At 42.6% G+C, this 20,326-nt stretch overlaps 1 protein-coding gene across 1 annotated transcript; it reads right to left on the bottom strand.

The window, feature by feature from the left end:
• Positions 1–137: 137 nt before the first annotated feature.
• Positions 138–20,124, bottom strand: racgap1 (Rac GTPase activating protein 1). Its single transcript, XM_034204278.1, has 16 exons — positions 19,981–20,124; positions 18,109–18,311; positions 16,479–16,621; positions 14,929–14,998; positions 14,794–14,847; positions 14,628–14,705; positions 12,065–12,182; positions 10,436–10,575; positions 9,322–9,486; positions 8,307–8,402; positions 7,090–7,288; positions 6,739–6,844; positions 5,213–5,345; positions 4,281–4,407; positions 3,876–3,975; positions 138–908 (listed from the first exon to the last, which is right to left on the bottom strand). Exons 1-16 carry the CDS (start codon positions 20,066–20,068, stop codon positions 833–835), a joined length of 1,896 nt encoding a protein of 631 aa, XP_034060169.1. The 5' UTR covers positions 20,069–20,124; the 3' UTR covers positions 138–832.
• Between the last annotated feature and the right edge of the window lie 202 nt (positions 20,125–20,326).

The following is a 20,326-nucleotide window of genomic DNA, read 5'->3' as shown; positions in this document are numbered from 1 at the left end:
GCACACAGCTGGGAGACCAGGGGACACTTAAAGGTGACGCACACAGCTGGGAGACCGGGGGACACTTAAAGGTGACGCACACAGCTGGGAGACCTGGGGACACTTAAAGGTGACGCACACAGCTGGGAGACCGGGGGACACTTAAAGGTGACGCACACAGCTGGGAGACCGGAGGACACTTAAAGGTGACGCACACAGCTGGGAGACCGGGGGACACAAAAGAGTGACGCACACAGCTGGGAGACCGGGGGACACTAAAGAGGGACGTTGTGTTTGAGCTTCTTCAGCGTCTGGTTTCTGCAGCTTTCAGTAAACGCTGCCATGTCTCCTCGAGTCGCTGAATGTCCTCTAAACGCTGCAGGTGTTGTCAAGTTGCTGGAGATGTTTCTTCATGTGGAACCTTTGTGTTTCTGCATCGTTTCTCCTGATGGAAGAGTGTTGTGTCGCTGTAGCACGTTAGCACCCGTCGACCAGCGTAAAACTCAATACAAACAGTGGAAAAGCGTAAAGGATAAAGGACACTGGCCACCTTTGATTCCAACCTGCAATGAAATGCCTTAAAAAAAAAAAAATCCGTTCTTCAACCTCTGAGTGACACATGAGTTGAGTTTAAAGCAGGTCACAATCAAAGCGTGCACATAGCATATATTTTCAAAAAGAGTGATCTATAAAAACACGCGTTAAAGGAGTAAAAGGTCTCATTACACATTCAGCAGAAGCTCTAAAGACACACGTGGCATCCTTGCTATGAAGCAGACCAGGAGGCTTTGGAGATGGAGAGGGGTTGTTATTGCAGAGTGAACAAAAGATCAAGTGTGTCTTCTTCGTTGGATTATTTCAGGGACGGAGATGCAAAGAACTTCCCCGGGCGATTAAACCCGACCGCCGACTTGGTCTTGCTCCCGAATCTGAAACAGAGTGCATGATGGGATTTAATGGAATAAGCAGCGAGGGTCAATAGAACAGAGTCATCGGTAGGGATGGGTATCGTTAAGGTTTTAACGGTACTACTAGCTGAAACTTTAACAAACTAAATAACTCAGTTTCCTCTAATCATTAACCCATGTTTGTATAATGGAGTTAACTCCGTGTGTTGCTGCTAGCATACAGAACACCTGACGTGGAAACGTTACTCGTGGATGGGGCTACAGAGCTGCTAGAAAGACAGTGGAACCCGGTGCATTCCTCCGTCTGGATGTGGAGCACTTTTGATAAATGTTTAGACACATTGCTCGTGTTACCACCCTTACATGCTAAACTCTTATTGCACTTTAGGCAACGAGGATCGAGACGGGTAAAGTTTAACCACCTCGGAGCGCGTTCTCTCCTCCGTGTGTGTGTTGCTGCATGTAGCAGCTGCGTGTGTGTAAACTGCCCCGCCCCCTCGCAAGCAGGCGGGGGAGAGAGATCGAAAATACTAAAAATAATCATAGAAGCATTTTGCAGTCTCCTTGCGTGTTAGAAACGGAGTTGGCGAAAATAAAACTGCAATATAATGTTTGTGTAGCAATAATACACATGACATATTTTTCACACGTCTCCAGCACCGATAAAAAGACCGCTAGCGTCGGAGCTTAACGGAACCACGGTCTTTAATAATTCAGCCCCGGGGCCCGTTTAATGCCGGGGTCGGTATTAAAAAAAATCTTTTTTACTTATAGTGAAAACCACCCTTGAATGATGGGATGGTAGAATAAAAGCTTCAGAATCCAAACTATAACATATAATAAGTACTCTGTATCAAGATTGATGCCAAACAAGTGACCTTTGACCTTTTTAGAGAGGTTTAGAAGAAAGAAACACTTCTGGGGTCATTTGGGTGCATTTTCCATATCTCTGGCCCCCCTCGGTCGATTTTGATGATTGACATCTCTTTCTAACCGTTAGAGCCAATAGAATCGAAGGGGAAGTTCCTAAAATCCATCTAAACATTTCCCATTGGTGAATGAGTGATGCGTAGCCAGAATGCCCAAAACCAGAAGCTGTCATACACTCTGGTAGCTATCATAGCAGCTATATATAAAATCTCTGTTATTGACATAAAAATGGAATGATGGATTATCAGTAATCATTTCAAAGTGACACAGACACATTGGATTAACCTGTGGATTAACCTTCAGCAGCGTTTTTATCGTTGTAATGCCTAGTGCTGTAGCGACGCGTCGACGATGTCGACTTCAAAATATCGTCGGCGACATATTTCCGCGTCGACGCGTCGCTACACACACGTGGGTCACCCAAAGCAACAAGCAGTTCGCAATCGCACTTCAAACACAATGGAGACTGAAACGGCTACCACCTCCTCCTCACAGGATTGCGCACGAAGCCCCCAAACGAAAACATCTCGCCCTAGGTCTTCAAAAGCATGGGAATATTTTAAAGTTAGTCCAAAACGCAAAGATATTTATATATTTATATCTCACTGAGACTGCTGCATAGCCTAGCAGAAGCAGCAGCTAGCTGTGGTGGCTACCATTAGCAGCTAGCATTTGCTCTTCAATTTTTACATTAAATGGAATTATGGATTATAAATTCAATAATTTTTTTATACATAGACGTTAAAAACCTATGGATTAACCGATTCAGCCGCGTTGTTTCTCATTTTAATGCCATTGAACACGTCTTTTGATCAGATTGACAGCTACGGTGGTAAGACGATCTCCCTAGAAGCTCTGTGAAGGTACGTGTTGTGATGACTGTATTTGCTTCCCCTGTCGCGAGTCCGGATCACTCAGTGATGATACTATATACCTACATAATCTGTGGAGTCTCAGCTTTAATCGGATATATTGTAAGTGCAGCTACGATAAGTAATAAGGATACTTTTATCTTGAGTTCTGTGCCAATGTCCGTTAGTATTTTTCGCTCAGGGGTCATTTAGATGCTTCTTATGAGACTTGTGTTTTGTTTTGGTAAACATGGTTTGTATCGTCAGTTAGCTGAGATTATTTTCGTTAATCTGGTATAACACATTAATAGGTTCTTAAATATTAAGATCCCCTGAGACACAGTATCGTGAAAATACAATTTTTTTACATTACGTTTTTTTTACATTACGTTTTTTATGAATTGAACAACAGAAAAATAATCGTTAGATTAGTCGACTAATCGATCAAATAATCGCCCGATTAATCGTTTTCAAAATAATCGTTTCCCCCCAGCACTAGTAATGCCATAGAACACGACTTTTGATCAGAATAACAGCTAAGGTGAGACTTGTTTTCCTATTTGGTCCCGTAAAGCAAATGTTGTTGTTTGTTGTCATTTCGCCGCGAGTTCTGATCGCTCAGTGATGATACTAATACCTGTAGAATCTGTGGAATCTCAGCTTGATAATCGATATCTTGTTTGTGCAGATACGCTAACTAATAAGGGTATTTCTACCTAGAGTTCTGTGCTAAGTGCGTTAGCATTATTTCGCTCAGGGCTCATTTAGACGCTTCTTGTGAGACTTGTGTTTTGTTTCGGTAAAAATGGTTTGCATCGTCAGTTAGCTGAGATTCTTCCCGTTAAGTGGGTATGACACATCCATAGGTTTTTAAATGTTAAGAAGCCCTGGGGCTCTCTGGCTTAACAGGTTAATGCTTTCTAGCACAAGTGTTCCGTAGTGATGTCACTATGTTCTTTAATTTATTTATCAGTTTATATTCTTTTAATGTATTCTTTACTTTTTGGACGAAATCAAACGGTGTCACATGTTGAAACGCTGAATGTCGAGGATTGAAACACATTTAATTAACCTCACTGTAGGTGACAACGGAGAAGCACCTCAAACTATCCATTAAACGTTTCACTCAACAGCACACAACGTTCAATCTAGAGGAAACTAATCAGTGATAATAAAAGAGGGCGTGTGTGCGAGTGTGTGTGTGTACCTGGGGGTCAGAGAAGACTTCATGCGTTGCCCCAGAGAGCTGGAGGACGGGGTTTTATTGAGCTGGTGGTCCGGAGTGTTCAGAGGTCCCAGAATGCTCACTGCAACACACACACATAACAATCAATCATCAGCCAACAGATCACATGGCATTTAGCTTTTATCCAAAGACACACACACACACACACACACACACACACACACACACACACACACACACACACACACACACACACACACACACACACACACACACACACACACACACACACACACACACACACACACACACACACACACACACACACACACACACACACACACACACACACACACACACACACACACACACACACACACACACACACACACACAGATTTAAAAATAGGAAAGGTCGAGCACATACTTCTCTCGGGGGTGGCGTAGCAGTTTGCATTCTCGATGATCAGGTGGTCCCGGTTGGGAGTTCCACATCCCGCCGAAACAAACTGAGCCCAGTAATCAACAGGGAGGCAGAGGAGGCGCTCCACCACCTGAGGGGGGGAGAGAGAGAGAGAGAGAGAGAGTGTGCGAGAGAGAGTGAGCGAGAGAGTGTGAGAGAGAGCGTGAGAGAGAGAGTGAGTGAGAGCGAGAGAGAGAGCGAGAGTGAGTGAGAGCGAGCGAGAGAGAGAGAGCGAGAGAGAGTGAGCGAGAGAGTGAGCGAGCGAGAGGATAATTACAGCGTGTTGCCTCACCCTCTTCTGTTGAAGCTCTGAGCAAAACAGGGGGAAATACAACTAAAAGAGTTTCAACCGGTTACCTTGGCGACACACTTTGCCTCACATTGACTATATACAGTATTGATTGTCCTTCCTCCTGGTCTTCCAACCATTTGGACGCAGACTTGCATTTCCCCATAACGATGTTGTTTAGCAACCGGCGTAAAAAGTGAATATATTGTTTGGTATTATATAGTAAACACGTGGTCTCCGTACATGGTGCCTGTCATTAAGCTGGGATAACAAAATAATGTTTTTATTCCTTAGTATGGTAAGGGTTTGAGGCTAAACCTTTATGGCTTTGAATGGTTCATCATATTTTCAAAAACGCCACGCCCTTTTTTTTGAGATCGTCAAACTAATTCTTTAATTTGAATAAAAGTTCTCAGCATTCCCACTGAAACAGAAATGTGAATGCACATAATGACTTGCATGTTCGTTTTACTACTGTGAACCCTCTGAATGACTGAGTAGCTGCTTTGCAGATGTTATCTGCCCCAAGAATTCTGGGAAATGTAGTCCTGAGCCACGACGTTAAAGTTTGCAATACAATGACTAATATCTGGAGGACCATCCCTACCTTGGGCTGCCTCTTGGTGTCCTGCAGGATGCTCATGGGGTCGGGGTTCGGGACGGCGTGACCCACGAGGGTCGGCCCGAAGACTCGAGCCAGATTACTGACGTCCATCCTCGTGTCCAGACTTTCAGCAACTCTGAGACATTAAAGGAAGTCAGTTATCACTCTGTAGTGTCAATATAACACACAACACTTTTAAAGGGGTGTCTTTGTGGTGAAGTATAGAGTGGTACAGCGATGTCCTATTTCTGTAGTGGACCCTGAAGGCAGCATGTGCAAATCATCGTTGAAGCGAGAACAGGAAGTACAAAAAAGACTGAGTCCTGCACCGCTCCGTCAGGGCCACGTTAGGTCAGGTGAAAGGGCGGGAAAGCTTCGGAAGAAAAGTAGTTCCATTCTGAGAAAAGAAATATATATTTTTTTGTTGTAACTTTAATAATAATAATAATAATTAATAATATTTTTATAGCGCCTTTCAGGAAACCCAAGGTCGCTTTACAAGTCGGGTAGGGGTGGGGGGGGGAGTAGGGGAAAAAAGGCAGACAGGTTAAGGGGGTGGGGGGGGGGGGGAAGTAGCGGAAAAATAAACCTATTAAACTAACTATACAGTGGCGAAAGCCACTTTAGAGACGTTTTTGTTCAGTGTAAGTGAACAGGCCTAACGTCAGAGTCAGAATACCAATGCAAGACTTTAATCTATTACAATTCAGACGTTCTTTGTTTTTAAATATCCATCGCTCCATATGTTTATAGTTTTATTCTGACCCACAATGACCCGAGTACGTTTCAGACGAGATGCCGTTTATTACATTCTTAGCACATCTCTGCCTGAAGCAATTCAACCCAATCAAAGTCAGAACACGCAGCAGAATATATAGACTTTTTATTTTGTATTTTATTATATACGTTGCATTGTGGAGGAGCTCGGCTCGGAAGAATGTCATCACCATTTCTACTCAGTAGCTGCTGAGCCTATCAAGATACACTCCTGAGCTTTGGTGAAGCTAGACCGAATGCAGACAGGCTCTGATTGGTTCAGTTAGTGTTACCTCTGCAGGTGGAGCATCTGATTGGTTCAGTTAGTGTTACCTCTGCAGGTGGAGCATCTGATTGGTTCAGTTAGTGTTACCTCTGCAGGTGGAGCATCTGATTGGTTCAGTTAGTGTTACCTCTGCAGGTGGAGCATCTGATTGGTTCAGTTAGTGTGACCTCTGCAGGTGGAGCATCTGATTGGTTTAGTTAGTGTTACCTCTGCAGGTGGAGCATCTGATTTGTTCAGTTAGTGTTACCTCTGCAGGTGGAGCATCTGATTGGTTTAGTTAGTGTGACCTCTGCAGGTGGAGCATCTGATTGGTTAAGTTAGTGTTACCTCTGCAGGTGGAGCATCTGATTGGTTCAGTTAGTGTTACCTCTGCAGGTGGAGCATCTGATTGGTTCAGTTAGTGTTACCTCTGCAGGTGGAGCATCTGATTGGTTCAGTTAGTGTTACCTCTGCAGGTGGAGCATCTGATTGGTTCAGTTAGTGTTACCTCTGCAGGTGGAGCACCAGGAAGGCCAGCGTGTCTCTGTTGGCCGGCGGCAGGTCTCCCACCGTCTGGTAGATCAGAGCGATGCTGTTGTCATCGTCTGACACCTCTGAGGAGACCAGGAGGAGAACAACGTACGTCAGCGGAGAGATTTAATAACAACATGATGTCTGCAGCTCCAGTTACTCTGCATTCATATCATTATCAATACGCCACGGAATATCTTTTTAAAATTCAATGTTCTCTTCTATTTTTGTTTTATTTCGTCCACATTTTCCCTTTCACGTCTTGTGTTTATATAAATTCTCTCTCTCTATCTCTCACACACACTCTCTCTCTCTCTCTCTCTCTCACCGGCGGCCTCCATGAAGGCCCTGTTGAGTCTGAATGTGAGCAGCGGCTCCTTCAGGTTCCTCAGGAAGTCTTTGAGCAGTCCTGTGACGGCGTTGATGTCGTCGACCCGGCTGAGCACCGGCACCGTCTTACTGCGCAGGAACTTCTCCTTCAGGTCCTTCACCGTGCGGTCGGAGCCGGACAGCCGGTACAGACCCGCCTGAGGAGAGAGGGGGGGGGGGGTTACTCACTATCGTTTTATTTCCTCAAGTCATCGTGCACGGGACACTGAGACACAACGGCTCCTGGCAGAGTGTTGCACATATTGGAGGTAGAAACTAGGGCTGCACGATATTGGAAAAAACTAACATTGCGATATATATATATATATATTTTTTTTTTGTGTGTCCGCAAACCATCCTTTCTTGAACTTTAATTCTATACAATTGGTATTTTTCTAACTATATTTAACCGGATGAAGGATTGTAGTCACGGACGTCTGGATCTGAAGTTATCAGAGCAACAAGCTGAGCTAGCTCGGTTAGCAGCGCCGAACTGGAGAAACGACTTTATTCAGGATTCTAATCACGGGGTCCGTTTACTTTGGAGATTTGATTGTGATTGGTGGTTTGCCGTCCTGCGATATATCGTGCAGCCCTAGTATAAACGTCTGCCGTCTCGTCAAGTTAATGTGATACTAAGCAGCAAACAAAGCTTTTCTTAAAACCAAACAGTCACTTCCCAGAAATCCAAATCCCAACTGTAACTCTGTTTTCCCGCAAAGCCAAAAATCATTTATTCCAACGACTCTCATATGCAGTTAAAACAAGAGTAAAGCCTGCATTTAAAGAATTATAAAAAACATATTTGAGAATATTTCAGACCTGTGAAAGCCTGCAGTGCAGTCAATGACTAAGAGATGTGAATACTTTTTAAAAAGGACCCTCAAAAATTTTTATATTCGTTAAGAGGCGAAATCTCTAGGTTTTACACTAAGTGGCAACCCTTCTTCAAATCTCTCTCATTTTGTCTAATGGACACTAGAGGTTTAAATATTGTACGTAAGTGAAGATCAACCATGTACGTCTTGTCAGTTGAAGTACAATAATAGAGACTTAAGCTGAACACTAGTAGCTTTGAACTGTTTGTAACTGTGGTTCCTATCAATGAACCAAATGTCTTTTCAATGCGTCTTCAATACAAATATTAAACAAAAGGACCCTCAGATCGGCGCTCACCTCATGCAGACCCCTCTGCTCGATCTCACTGATGCAGTGCACGACCAGAGGAGGAATCATGGGAGACGTGTCGGGGACGTAGTCTGCGAGGACGCCCTGGAAACAAATCACACACACACCATCAGAACTGGGAGATAATTACTGAGCGGAAACACACACCTGCACATCCAGAGAAATGCATTACGTTAAATGTTCTTTTTTGTTTCAATCAATAACACAGTACAATATATCAGTCACATCAGTTCCTCCAGCTGTATCAATACAATCCTGTTTCAAGTACTAGCCAACCAGTATCAGAGTGCCACTCCAGGGATAAACAAATACAACGTAATAAAGTTGGCCTACCTTAGAAAATAAGAAAATTAAATATCAAATAATGAATAAACGAAAATAATATTGATGGAAAGTGAATACAAGTTGTTAACAATTCTTACTGCATTAGTAGATGCATTACAGGGCCCATCGCTTGATACAAGTTTCTGTAGGCGTAATAAATATGTTCTTTGCTCCATGTGGTGAATATAATTACTTTAGAGCAGTATTTCGGTGGTTGGTGTAAAACGGTGGGATTCTCAACAGAATGATATAGCTATCTTTCAGTTAAAGAACTTGTATGGATGTGTGTGTGTGTGTGTGTGTGTGTGTGTGTGTGTGTGTGTGTGTGTGTGTGTGCGTGTGTCGCAGTGGGTTGAGCCTTGGTGTTGGGATCAGGGGAGCACAGGTTCAAACCCCACTGCAGTCAGCATGTCGTCCCTGAGTCGCTTCACCCCAAAGTGCTCCTGTGGGGATTGCCCACAGTATTGAGTATGTGAGTCGCTTTGGATAAAAGCGTCTAACAAGTGACATGAAATGTATGAATTAAGAAAAATGGGACTATATGGGGGAATGTGAATACGTTTATGTACTGTGGTAAATATTTGCGAAGTCTGTTCTTTATCGGCAGGTCCTTGTTCATGTGATGTTTTGTTTCTTTCCGTTTTTAAAAATAAAAAACAATGAAATATCCCACTCTCACCTCTCCGATCTTGACGGGCGTGGCCCCCAGGTTGGGGATGCACGGCAGGGGGCATCGCTCCCGACACTCGGGGTGAGAAACCACTCTGCAGTCACGACACTTCAGAGAAATCTTCCCAAACTTGATCCTCTTCCCGCAGGGAACGCACGACTCGGGCTTTATGACCTGAGACATTCAACAGGAGGGGGGGGGACTGGGGGTCAACCTAAAGCACGACAACAACTAAACTCAAGTCAAACTCAAAGGCCGACGACAGACGGTGAGGACAAATAAGAAAACCAAAAATAGAAATGTCTCTAAACACCAGAAACATATCAAAAAGAAAGACTCATTGCAATAAGTAAACAAATTACACCAACGGTAAAAAGATAATTACATAATTAACTGTCAATAGAAGGATCTTGCAAATTAAACGTATGCATGTATGAAGTTTCAATCCATCCTATTTTGACGATGGAAGGGAAGTGTTGGTAGCATCTTCCAGTAAATATACAGAAACCTAAACGCATGATAAATCCAACGGGACAAAGTCAGTCAGTCTCAGCGGTGACACGTTGACAGGACGTAAAAAGGCGTGGCCCGAAAGAAAGTGCTTTCCTCCCGTCAGATTAAACGTGTTTCTCACACATGAAACACATCGTCTCCAGACCCAAAACATACGTCGCTCTAGCGGGGATTTCATTATTATAATGGTATTTGTGTTGTTTATATGCAAGTGATTACATAGAGGTGGACCAAATGACTTTTAAACAGCAACGTGTTGGAGTGGATCTTTAATTGGACGTCAGCGCCTTTAAACTAAAATGGACAATTTAAATAAAACAATTAATTGGAATGTATACATTTTTACTCCATCATCTTTCTTTCATTCATGACTTTGACTCAGCCTCCTTTCCGGGGGGTGCAAACTGTTTTCTGAATGTACTGAAAATGCTTTTAAAAACCCCCAACCTTTGGTAAGAAGCGCGTCTACTTCATTAGACGTGAACATTTCTATAAGATTACAGTTCTATGCTTTCAATAAATGTTGTGGCCGTGGTGGAGTTATCAGAAACACTCATCTAAAGGTGGACGCAGGCCATACAAATCTCGTCAGATTGAATGTGTTTCTCACAGTTTTGGAGACAAAGTCGTGTAGCCGGACCCCTCCGAGGTTCTGAGGTGTCCCTGGTAATGCCCGTCTCTCCTGAAGGACCTCCGGCTGCTTGAAGACGTCCTGAGACTTCACCGACTCAGAGTCCCACTCCATGTTGGCTGGACGGCAGAAAACAAAACTCAACGTTAACACCACCATGCAGCTCTAATAAAACATATACTGTCGATCATTTCTGCTGCATATTCAGACTCGTTCATAAAATCATCTTAAACAACAGGTAGATGTGCCGTCTTTAGATATGATTTCAGCTGCATCACACAGGGTCTATGCAGGAGTCCTGAAGTCACATGTACGACCCTTTCCATACATTTGAAGACCTCATCGTCACTTGGAGTTCTAACCGGTTACCTTGGCGACACACTTTACCTCACATTGACTATATACAGTATTGATTGTCCTTCCTCCTTATCTTCCAACCATTTGGACGCAGACTTGCATTTCCCCATAACGATGTTGTTTAGCAACCGGCGTAAACGGACCTTCGCGCTATCAAGCAGTGAGCGCGCGATGTCCTGTTCAGATGACGTCAAACCCAACGGGATGTCATCAATAAACTACACAGAATCACACTGCACACCTACGCAATGATTACATTCAGGCAGTGGCGAACCGTCAGGGCCTTCAAGGTATTCAGAGAATACCCTGGAACACTCAGATAAAACAAACAAAATCGATTTAATTATATAAATAAGATGTAATAAAATGAATAAATGAGAATGGTATCCGTGTTGTTGATCTGTAATATTACAGTGTTACGTTGATTTGTTTGTCCTTCTCGGACCATGCACTACGCATTTCAGTAGAAAAGAAAGCAACCAATCAGATCTTGTTCTGGGTCTCTGGGTAGAATATCCTTCAACAAGGTATTCTACATCCTTGATCGAAGGCCCTGGCCGTTGCACTGAATGAGAGCGTACGTTTGGACTGACAGTTTGATCAACCAATCATATATTGATTTGTAGCCAATGGGCGTGTTCTTTCAGAGTTCCCCTCGGTTCCAGAGTATTCTAGAAGGCCCTCTAGTTAACTGGCTCGAGACAGAGGATCTAGATGAATGCGACGAAGCAATTCATGCCGTTTTATTGTTTTTAACGTTGAAATGACAAGTGCAACAGGTGAAGAGGAAGTTGTTACGGAATTGTTGTGAGTACCCTTTTCAAGACGACAATTCAGTGAAAAGACGGATATTATAATGCCGCGGAGGAGGGGGGGGGCGGCGGGTGGGCGTCTACAGAAGGTCCAGTTGTGATGGCTACGGTTCGCCACTGCATTCAGGCAGACTGTAGAATACAACCTCTTTGGACAATTTAGATACTTATTGAAAACAAGCTAAATGTAATACCTTGGGAAATGCCGTTTAATACTTTTTAGTAGCCTTCATTTTCGCAAAATGTATTTATCAACTTTTAATACTTTGTAAGACCCCGTGGACACCCTGTTTGAATGTAATGCTACATGTTTGCTCAACTCACTGCATTGTGATACCGTTTCGGCCCATCTGTGGGAAGTCTGTGTTGAACAAGAAAACTAATACAAAGATTTTGAAAAGAGTCTCAGTCCCACTGAATGATAACCCTGAAGTCTCACCGGTCTTCCTGCGGCTGCGGGTCCAGTACGGCACCGTCTCGATGGTGGAGACGGCCTCGACCGGTCCTCCGTCAGCGGGGACCGTCACCGTGGTCTTCGTCACCAGAGTCTCATTCCCCTGCAACAACACGCAGGGTTCATACACTTTTTCACCAATGACTTCTCCAGGACCGTTACCTAATTTTCCATTTTCTCAGCGGTTCCACTGAAAATGGTTTATTTGAACACGGAACAGGAAAATCAGGTCTGCATCTGAAACATGTTGAGTCTAAAACAAATCAAGTAGTTGGCTTACTAGCTTCCACAAGCTAAAGCAACTCAAATCTCTCACCAGCAAAACACCTCGTCAGTTAAATGCCATGTTACGTTTCATTACTATACGATACAGTATGTATTATCATTATAGTGTTACTATTTAGGCGATTAGATAAAATATAAATTATATTTGATGCAACTTTAGTTACATTTCCATGACTTTTCCAAAACGTTGGGAAAAATATTGTTTCCCACGGCCTGGAATTAGCATTTAGAATTTCCATGACTTTTCCAGGTTTTTAATGACCGTAGGAAGAACCCTGAACACGATCCAAATAACCGTCAGAATAATCAAGGTTAGTTTATTTGTAAAGCACATGTTCATCGTTATGGTTTGAATGTTGGGCTTGATAATATAAGGATTTAGAGTAAACTCGTAACTATTTGTTTTTGAGAGTCACACTAAGGTTTAAAAGATGACGTCTGCATGTCTTTGTATGGCAGGACATTGGTTCACAGCTGATTCTGATTAGACGGGAAGCGCTAGAGTCTTGTGACCGTGTTCTTTTTGTTCCATTTTGATACGGAGAACTTTGAGTTACTTTGAAGCGAGGAAGTTTGTCTTGATGTTTGTACGCCGCCCGGATCAATGAATAAATCTGATTCAACGCTACAACGATCTCCGCAAAGTTCGTTTGGAAGCAAAGAGAGGCTCGTCATAACCAAGCGGCAAACTCTGGGGCAGAGCCGGGACGCCAATAAGGAAGTGCATCTATTGGCCGATAGGCGATGGCTGCAGAAAGGAGGAATTTCCATAGACCCCCATGTTAAAATGCCCAACCTTACAGCAGAAATAAACACGTTTACCCCTGGATGCATTAACAATTATTCGGGATATAGTTAGATTCCACCTTAATGATTATTAATTGTTGAGTGAATTGTTTTATAACGCGACCCTTTTATTTATATTAGGTCTTAAAGTTTTTGCATAAATTAGGGCGTGGTCACTTTGATGGACAGGTACGTGCCTCACCGTCAGCTAACAGCTTGGTTCGCCTGCAGCCCGTTGTAGTATTAGCTAAAGAAATGATGTTGAACAAGGCTTATTAAGCTGAACATCGCCACGATTGTTCTGCTATGTATCGGTACTTATTTTATTTTATTAACGTGTGAATGACAAGCATTTAGAATAACAAAAAATAGCTAATTCTCTTGCATATTGTCTCGTTTGATTATGAATGTAACGTTTATATAGTGGTTTTATCAAAACCAAAGTGCCACACAGTAACTTGGTATGCATGTATTTCATGTTAGCTTAGCTTCTTAGCCTGAGCTAGCTCTGGAACTTCCAGTTCGGAGGCAGCAGGTCGTCCCGCCTCGGCTCCGCCTCTTTGCCCTTATTTGGAGCAGGCGGGATTAGACTCTGACGTCGCTGTCAAGACGTTAAGGGCCGACTCCGCCTACTAAGGGCTTCTCGGCAACTCTGCAGAATCCTATGGGTGACGTCACGGACACTACGTCCATTTATATATACAGTCTATGGTCGTAACCCACAACCCCGATAGAGGAAAGTGGATATTAAATGTAGAAACGGATTAAAAGGCCACGACAGCACATTTTAAGACACAGTGGCAATTCAAAGTGCTTCACATAGAGCCTTTAAACACATATTAATAAAAAAAGAAAAGACAATTCATAAAAGCGATAAAATACTGGCTGCAGCTAAAAGTGTAACGATAAGGTCGGTTAAAGGACCTCAGGAGAGGCGGCATTACAAATAAATGTTTTAAAGTTTGATTTAAAAGCACCCAGGGTTGGGAAGGACCTCAGAATTATTGTTTGTTCCAGGCGGGTGGTGCAAAAAAGCCAAAAGCCGCCTCGCCAAATGTAGTTCTGACTCTGGAGACAACGAGTTAAACAAACTATGTGCAGTCCGACCAGGAAGTGTTAAGAGCAACTAAACATCCCCATACGTTGGCAAGGCTGATTTTATTTAGTTTTTTTCTTCCTACATTTAAAAAGGATTACGTTTTAATAAGTAAAAGGGGAATTTATACATTTTTATTAAATCAGCTCTCTTGTATTAATGAACATAAATACAAAAAATAGTTTTCTTTATCAAGTGAAAAAAGTATGAATAGCTTGACATGAACTTTTTGGAAATGATACATCTATACGTGAACTTTTGGACGCTGTGGAGTTATTGAAAATGTTTGGATCACAGAAATTAAATCGTGTGATTATTGATTCAGAAACATTATCAATGAAGCTTTGAACTATAAAAAGGGATATTGAAATCCACCCCTACCCTCTCTGCGTTCCTTCCGTTGGATCTGGAGCGCTTGGAGGCGCCCGGAGGTCCGTCGACGTGATTTCTGGAGGAGCGCTGAAATAAAAAAGCATCGGCTCGATGAGTTCCCGCGAAGTGACACACGGACGTTCACAGAGCACCGGTTGTTGAGTTCTGATCTCACCCTCTTCTCTCGTTTCTTCAGGCGCACCGTCCTCACATTGGACGAGTTCCAGTCCTGCAACAAAGCAACGTCACATTCTCAACATAAAAGCAGGTTATTTTAATGACGATTAAACTGAGGTGACGAAGCGCTCACCATCGAGTCGTCCGTTTTGTCGTAGCTGATGTCCGACAGGATGGAGGCCGACTCGTCGATGGTGCGCAGTCTGCGGGAGACACGGGAATCGTTACTTCTCATTTTGCCTTTAAAAGATATTGTGACGACCCCTCCACACCACGTGGGGTGCTGTTTCTGTGTGTGCTTAGGTTCACAGGTTCAGGTGCTGATGAGCTACACCTGGAAAGGAAAGGATATAGGAGGAGCCCAGCCGGTTACGTCTCGCGGACTCCTCTGGGCACTCTCTCCGTGCCAGCCTCGGGGACCTGTGGCTGGTTCTGTCATTACATTGTTTATAAGAGAATAAACACTTGTTATTTTCTTACCCTTCGTCTCGCCTCCCTGCTTTGTATATATATTGTTGCAGCCCAGGAGCCGGGTTGTAACAATATATATAAAAGTGGTAATGCATGTAAGGCTCACAGTGGGACAGAACAAGTGAGGTTTGTAGTTGAGGTTTGTCCTGAAACCTGGAGGTCACATTAATTTTTTTGAGTGAGAGACGCTACGGTTACTTGGTGCAGTTTTTTGGAGAAATGTTTGTTATTTAAAGGTAGGGTAGGTAATTTTGGAGAAACCAGCTCGAGTGCGCTAGAATTTGAAAATACACAACCGGAAAAAATCTGCCACTTCCTCACAGAGCCCCTCCTCCAACACACAGGAACGCGCACATGACCAATGAGGGCACGAGCCACGAGGTGAGTTTGTGCCCAGATGGAAGGCTGACAGGCAGGTAGGCCATCCAGTTATTTTAGCCGGCTCAGATGATTGGTCGTGCTTTTTACAGCGCCACGGCTTCCACAGATGATGTGTTTTTATTTATTTATTGTCAAAGCACTTCAGATATTCATTGCTATCGGGACGTTAAGAGCATTCCATGGAATATAACAAGTGTATCTCGAGCCGGTCTCTCAAACTTACCTACCCCACATTTAATAGCTGATAATAGTCAATGCATTATCAAAAAAACTCATATCATAAAGACATTTCTAATGTTGGTTTGTGTTCAGTTTCTGCAAAGCAATATGTGCACCTTCAGTAAGTAAGTGTAATTATCCTTAACACGGTTTTAAATGGTACTTTCTGCATTATCTAAAAGTGATACCGAGTGATGGATCGACACTTCTGTTTGCATTCAGGCCTAAAGTGTCCGACGCTCCCATGCTCAGATCAGCAGGAACACTGACCTCTCAATGTAACCACAGAGCACTGATAAGGTTTACAGGAGGCTGTAAACACACCGTAAACCTGTCTGTGTGTTGTACGGGGGGTGTGTGTGTGTTGTACTGGGTGTGTGTGTTATACTGTGTGTGTGTTGTAGTGTTCGTTGTACTGTCTGTGTGTGTGTGTGCTGTAGTGTCTGTCGTATTCTGTGTGGGTTGTATTGTGTGTGTTATACTGTGTGTCGTACTCTTTGTGTTGCAGTGTGTGTGTCGTACTGTGTGTGTTGTACTGTGTGTGTTGTACTGTGTGTGTTGTACTCTCTGTGTGTTGCAGAGTGTGTGTTGTACAGTGTGTGTGTGTCTGACCTGCGGCTGGTGTTCAGCACAGCAGTCGGCTGGCTGTTGGTGTTGAGGAAGGCGAGGGCTGATCGCTGCTCTGCGCTCAGCTTGATGCTGTTAGAGGATCCTTCGCTGGTCAGCAGGTCCCGGATCAGCTGGATCTGACGGTCCTGTTGGAGGGGAGATGCAGCGAATGAGAAACACCTTGAACCAGATGCACATACAGAGGAGACCGAAGCAAAGTCAGGGGTTTTAAACGCAGTAAAAGAGGCAATAAACTCCGGACACGAAACCCTTCTGACTTTCTTTTATTGTTGTGCTACGTTCAACGGCACTAATGAGCGAAGCAGGAAAGCAGGGTTAGGAAATGTTTAAAATATTACTTGTTTTTGAAATACACGTTTTCCTAAAGCAGGATTTAAATTGTAATTAAATTTGGCAACAACTTCACAATAAACAAAATATAATTTAAACAAAATACAAAATGCCTGAGGGTTAGGGACATGATTAGCATGTCGTCGCTAGCAGTCACATGTTGTTGTCTTTTGCTGAAAACAAACAACATATGACTGTTGTTGTTGTTTACTTTGGCCTGATGGGCATTTGGTAAATTGCCTTTCAAAAATATGATCTTTCATAACATTTGAATTCCAACTTCTTACAATATTTAAAAGTTGCCTTTAAGACGTTTTAAAAGCAAACCAATGTATTCAAAGCTTTTAAGACCTTTTAAAGATATTTTGGAAATCTGTATCAAATTCAGTCTTTTTCAAACTCTCAAACCAGAGATGGTGATTGTGGAAAAAATAACAAAGATGCTTTTGAAGAGTGTTAATTGTTTCTATCCAGTTGGAAAGTGTTTATCTCAATGGACTCTGGATACAGAGAGAACATTAATGATATGTTATGAACAAAAATAAGTGACACAAACTGTCCAAATCCCTATTGATTTTATTTCTAATATATCCACTCCAATAACCGACAAAAGGGACAGATGTTTCCATCCCTGCAGACGAACACTGGGTCTCCTGCAGAGTCTAGGGCTGTCCCGAATACCATTTTTCGGGCTCCTGATATTCGGTAGTAATCAGCAGCGAACCGCTTCAACACGTGTATTTCGGTGTATTCACGGCATTCATTTTGTTATTCTATAGTATTGTTGTTTTATAGTTATTTGTTAATGTAACCCAATTTGTGTTCTTTGAAATTGAAAAGGATATCGCATTGTGTTTGTTACTTTCGTTGCAGTTGTATATGTCTTATGTAATTTGGCTTGGCTTCCTATTTATGGACATGCTTTTATTTTGAAGGAGAATTAGCGCAGTTGACAGGAAGTTGTTGTTGCTATGGAAACAACGTGACGGAGACTAACGGAGAAAAGTAATATCTACATATAAAGACGGAGAAAGTAAACGATAACGTTTATGGTTAAGTGTTAGCACCCCCCGAAGAGGCACAAGCTCTTACGTTGATATTGGAGATTTCAATAAAATCAATTTGAAAAAAAAGAGGGGGAAAAACGAATATCCGAATAAAGAGATTGAAACCCGAATAGTACTCCAACGAACAAATATTTGGGTACAGCCCTAGCAGAGTCATTAGCTCCTGCATGAATCTAATAATTCCCACATCAACAAACACACGTGTTCCAACCCACCAGCTTCTCGCAGTCGGCCTCGGCCTTCTGTCTGCGTCTGATCTCCACGTCCACCTGGTTGCGGGCGTGTTTCAGTTTGACCTCCAGCGCCCCCCGCTCTGTTTGGGCCTTGGTGAGAACCTCCTTACAGGATCCCAGATCCAGCTCCGTTCGCTGCCAGCGGCGCCGACAGTCCTCGAAGTTCTGAGCCATCTGGATGAAGTCTGGGACGAGAAGAGAGGGAGGCTCGTTAATAACTGGGGCAGGGGTCTAATGTGTTCCATATAGAGTGGTGCAGGAATGAGTCCAATAACCTGGAGGTGAGTCAGCATTTCTCCACTTCCTGTTCCCTCGTCTCAGAGTCAACGGGTTTGTGAACATGTTTTAGGAGAATATCTGAACTAAGGTCTGTGGTTGAGACACATTGAAGAGACGGATCACGTTTTGTTCTAGGACATTAAATCATCAGCAGAAATCACTGGTGATTTCTGAAGAGTTGACGTGTCTGAGAAACGATGGTTGTTACCAAGTGGCTGAATAGGACTACAGAAGTCGTGGAGGACGTTGTACGTCATTACGCCGAACACGTGAACACTCCTCGAAGTTAGTTTCTGTTCTGCTTGAAAGCAAGTCCCTGCCTCCTGCAAAGTGTTCAAACTAACGCTTCAACTCGTTCCATCTAGAATCTGTTTGAATATGGATCTGAAGTTGGCGTGACGTTGAAGTCGGGCTGCTCAATTAATCGTGATTACGATTATGGCTTGCAACGATTACGAAAACAACGTAATCGAAATAAAACGATTATTTTTTTATTATTACTTTTGTTTTTAAATGATAAAAATAAAAATGTCAGTTGAGTTAAACTTAAAGTTCAGGGTGATCAACTGTTAAAAACATACTGTTCAGATGTTTTTCTCCAATAAATGGATGTTTTCAAAGTAAATGGATAATCGTTTTTAATAATTGTGATATCAATTATTGACCCAGTGGAGTGAGTGGAATATGTTGAATATGTTTTACCAAAAGGTTGGCTATATGTTGAGGAGTTTTCAGGTTGTGACAGTGCACGGCAACATGTTTGTTGATCTTGTTTATTATTTTGATATTATTTATTTAAATGTAGAGATGAATGTATAATTTATTTGAATTTATTTTTCAGTTGATTACCCTGAACGTATAATTCAACAGTTAAAAAGTTCAAATTATTATTTCTATTTGTTTTAAAGTACAATAAATGGATGTTTTCAAAGTCAATGAATAATCTCATTTAATAATCGCAATTACAATTATTGACCCAAATAATCGAGATTATGATTTTTGCCATAATCGAGCAGCCCTACGTTGAAGTCGTGCTGCTGAACTCGGCTGTAGTTCCTTTATAGCATAACGTTAGCATTTAGCTTCTGGAGATTAGATTTATGATCAGAACATTATGAAAGTAGGGTAGACACGTGGAGATTATCCAGCTGAACAAAACGTGCATTTATCAAACAGGTTTGTTTCCAGAGACCTTATTTTTTACAATTTTCCAAAATCCTCTGGAGAAATCCCGTTGCTTTTGGTCGAGGGAACCAGCAGCTTCCTTCAGGGTCGGCCTACAAAAATACGTCATCCCTTTACCGCTCTATTAAAGTCAGTAAAAGCATTCTAAGATGGCGTCGATGATGATGTCTTCGGCTCCTCTCCAACTCTGCCTTTTTACCGTTTTATTTCAGTGTTTGTTAACTTGTGCGACATGTATATAGACTTCTTGCACTATTTTTTACATGTTATTAAGTTGCATTGTTGGAGGAACTCGGGTCAGAAGAATTTCATTGCCATTTCTACTCTGTAGCTTGTGTTCATATGACAATAAAACCTTTGGAGCTTTGAAAAGATGAATGAAATACTCACTGGGTTCGATGTTGTCATTGAGGAGGTCCACCTGCGACCTCAGCTTTTCATACAAGCTCTGCAGGTTCAGCACCGCAGTCTGCATCATGGCCTGTATCTCAACACCCTGAAAAGCAACATTAAGTACATTTAGTTTATTGTTAGGGATGCTCCGATCGCCAATTTCGGGGCCGATCGCCGGAATCAGTATCGGCCGATACCGATCGCCGATCCGATCGAGTGGGCGGGGCCTAAATGGAAGATTTAAACATCACTTTAAATCTTCCATTTAAAGTGATGTTTAAAACTCAGTTAATGGGGCTCATTCACTGGAGCTTCCACAAACAACAATCTACTTAATTATTAC

The sequence above is a fragment of the Gymnodraco acuticeps genome, unplaced genomic scaffold (assembly GCF_902827175.1).
Source record: "Gymnodraco acuticeps unplaced genomic scaffold, fGymAcu1.1, whole genome shotgun sequence".
Lineage (NCBI taxonomy): Eukaryota > Metazoa > Chordata > Actinopteri > Perciformes > Bathydraconidae > Gymnodraco > Gymnodraco acuticeps.
The sequence above is the reverse complement of the archived record's forward strand: the minus strand, read 5'-3'. Positions and strand labels throughout refer to the sequence as shown.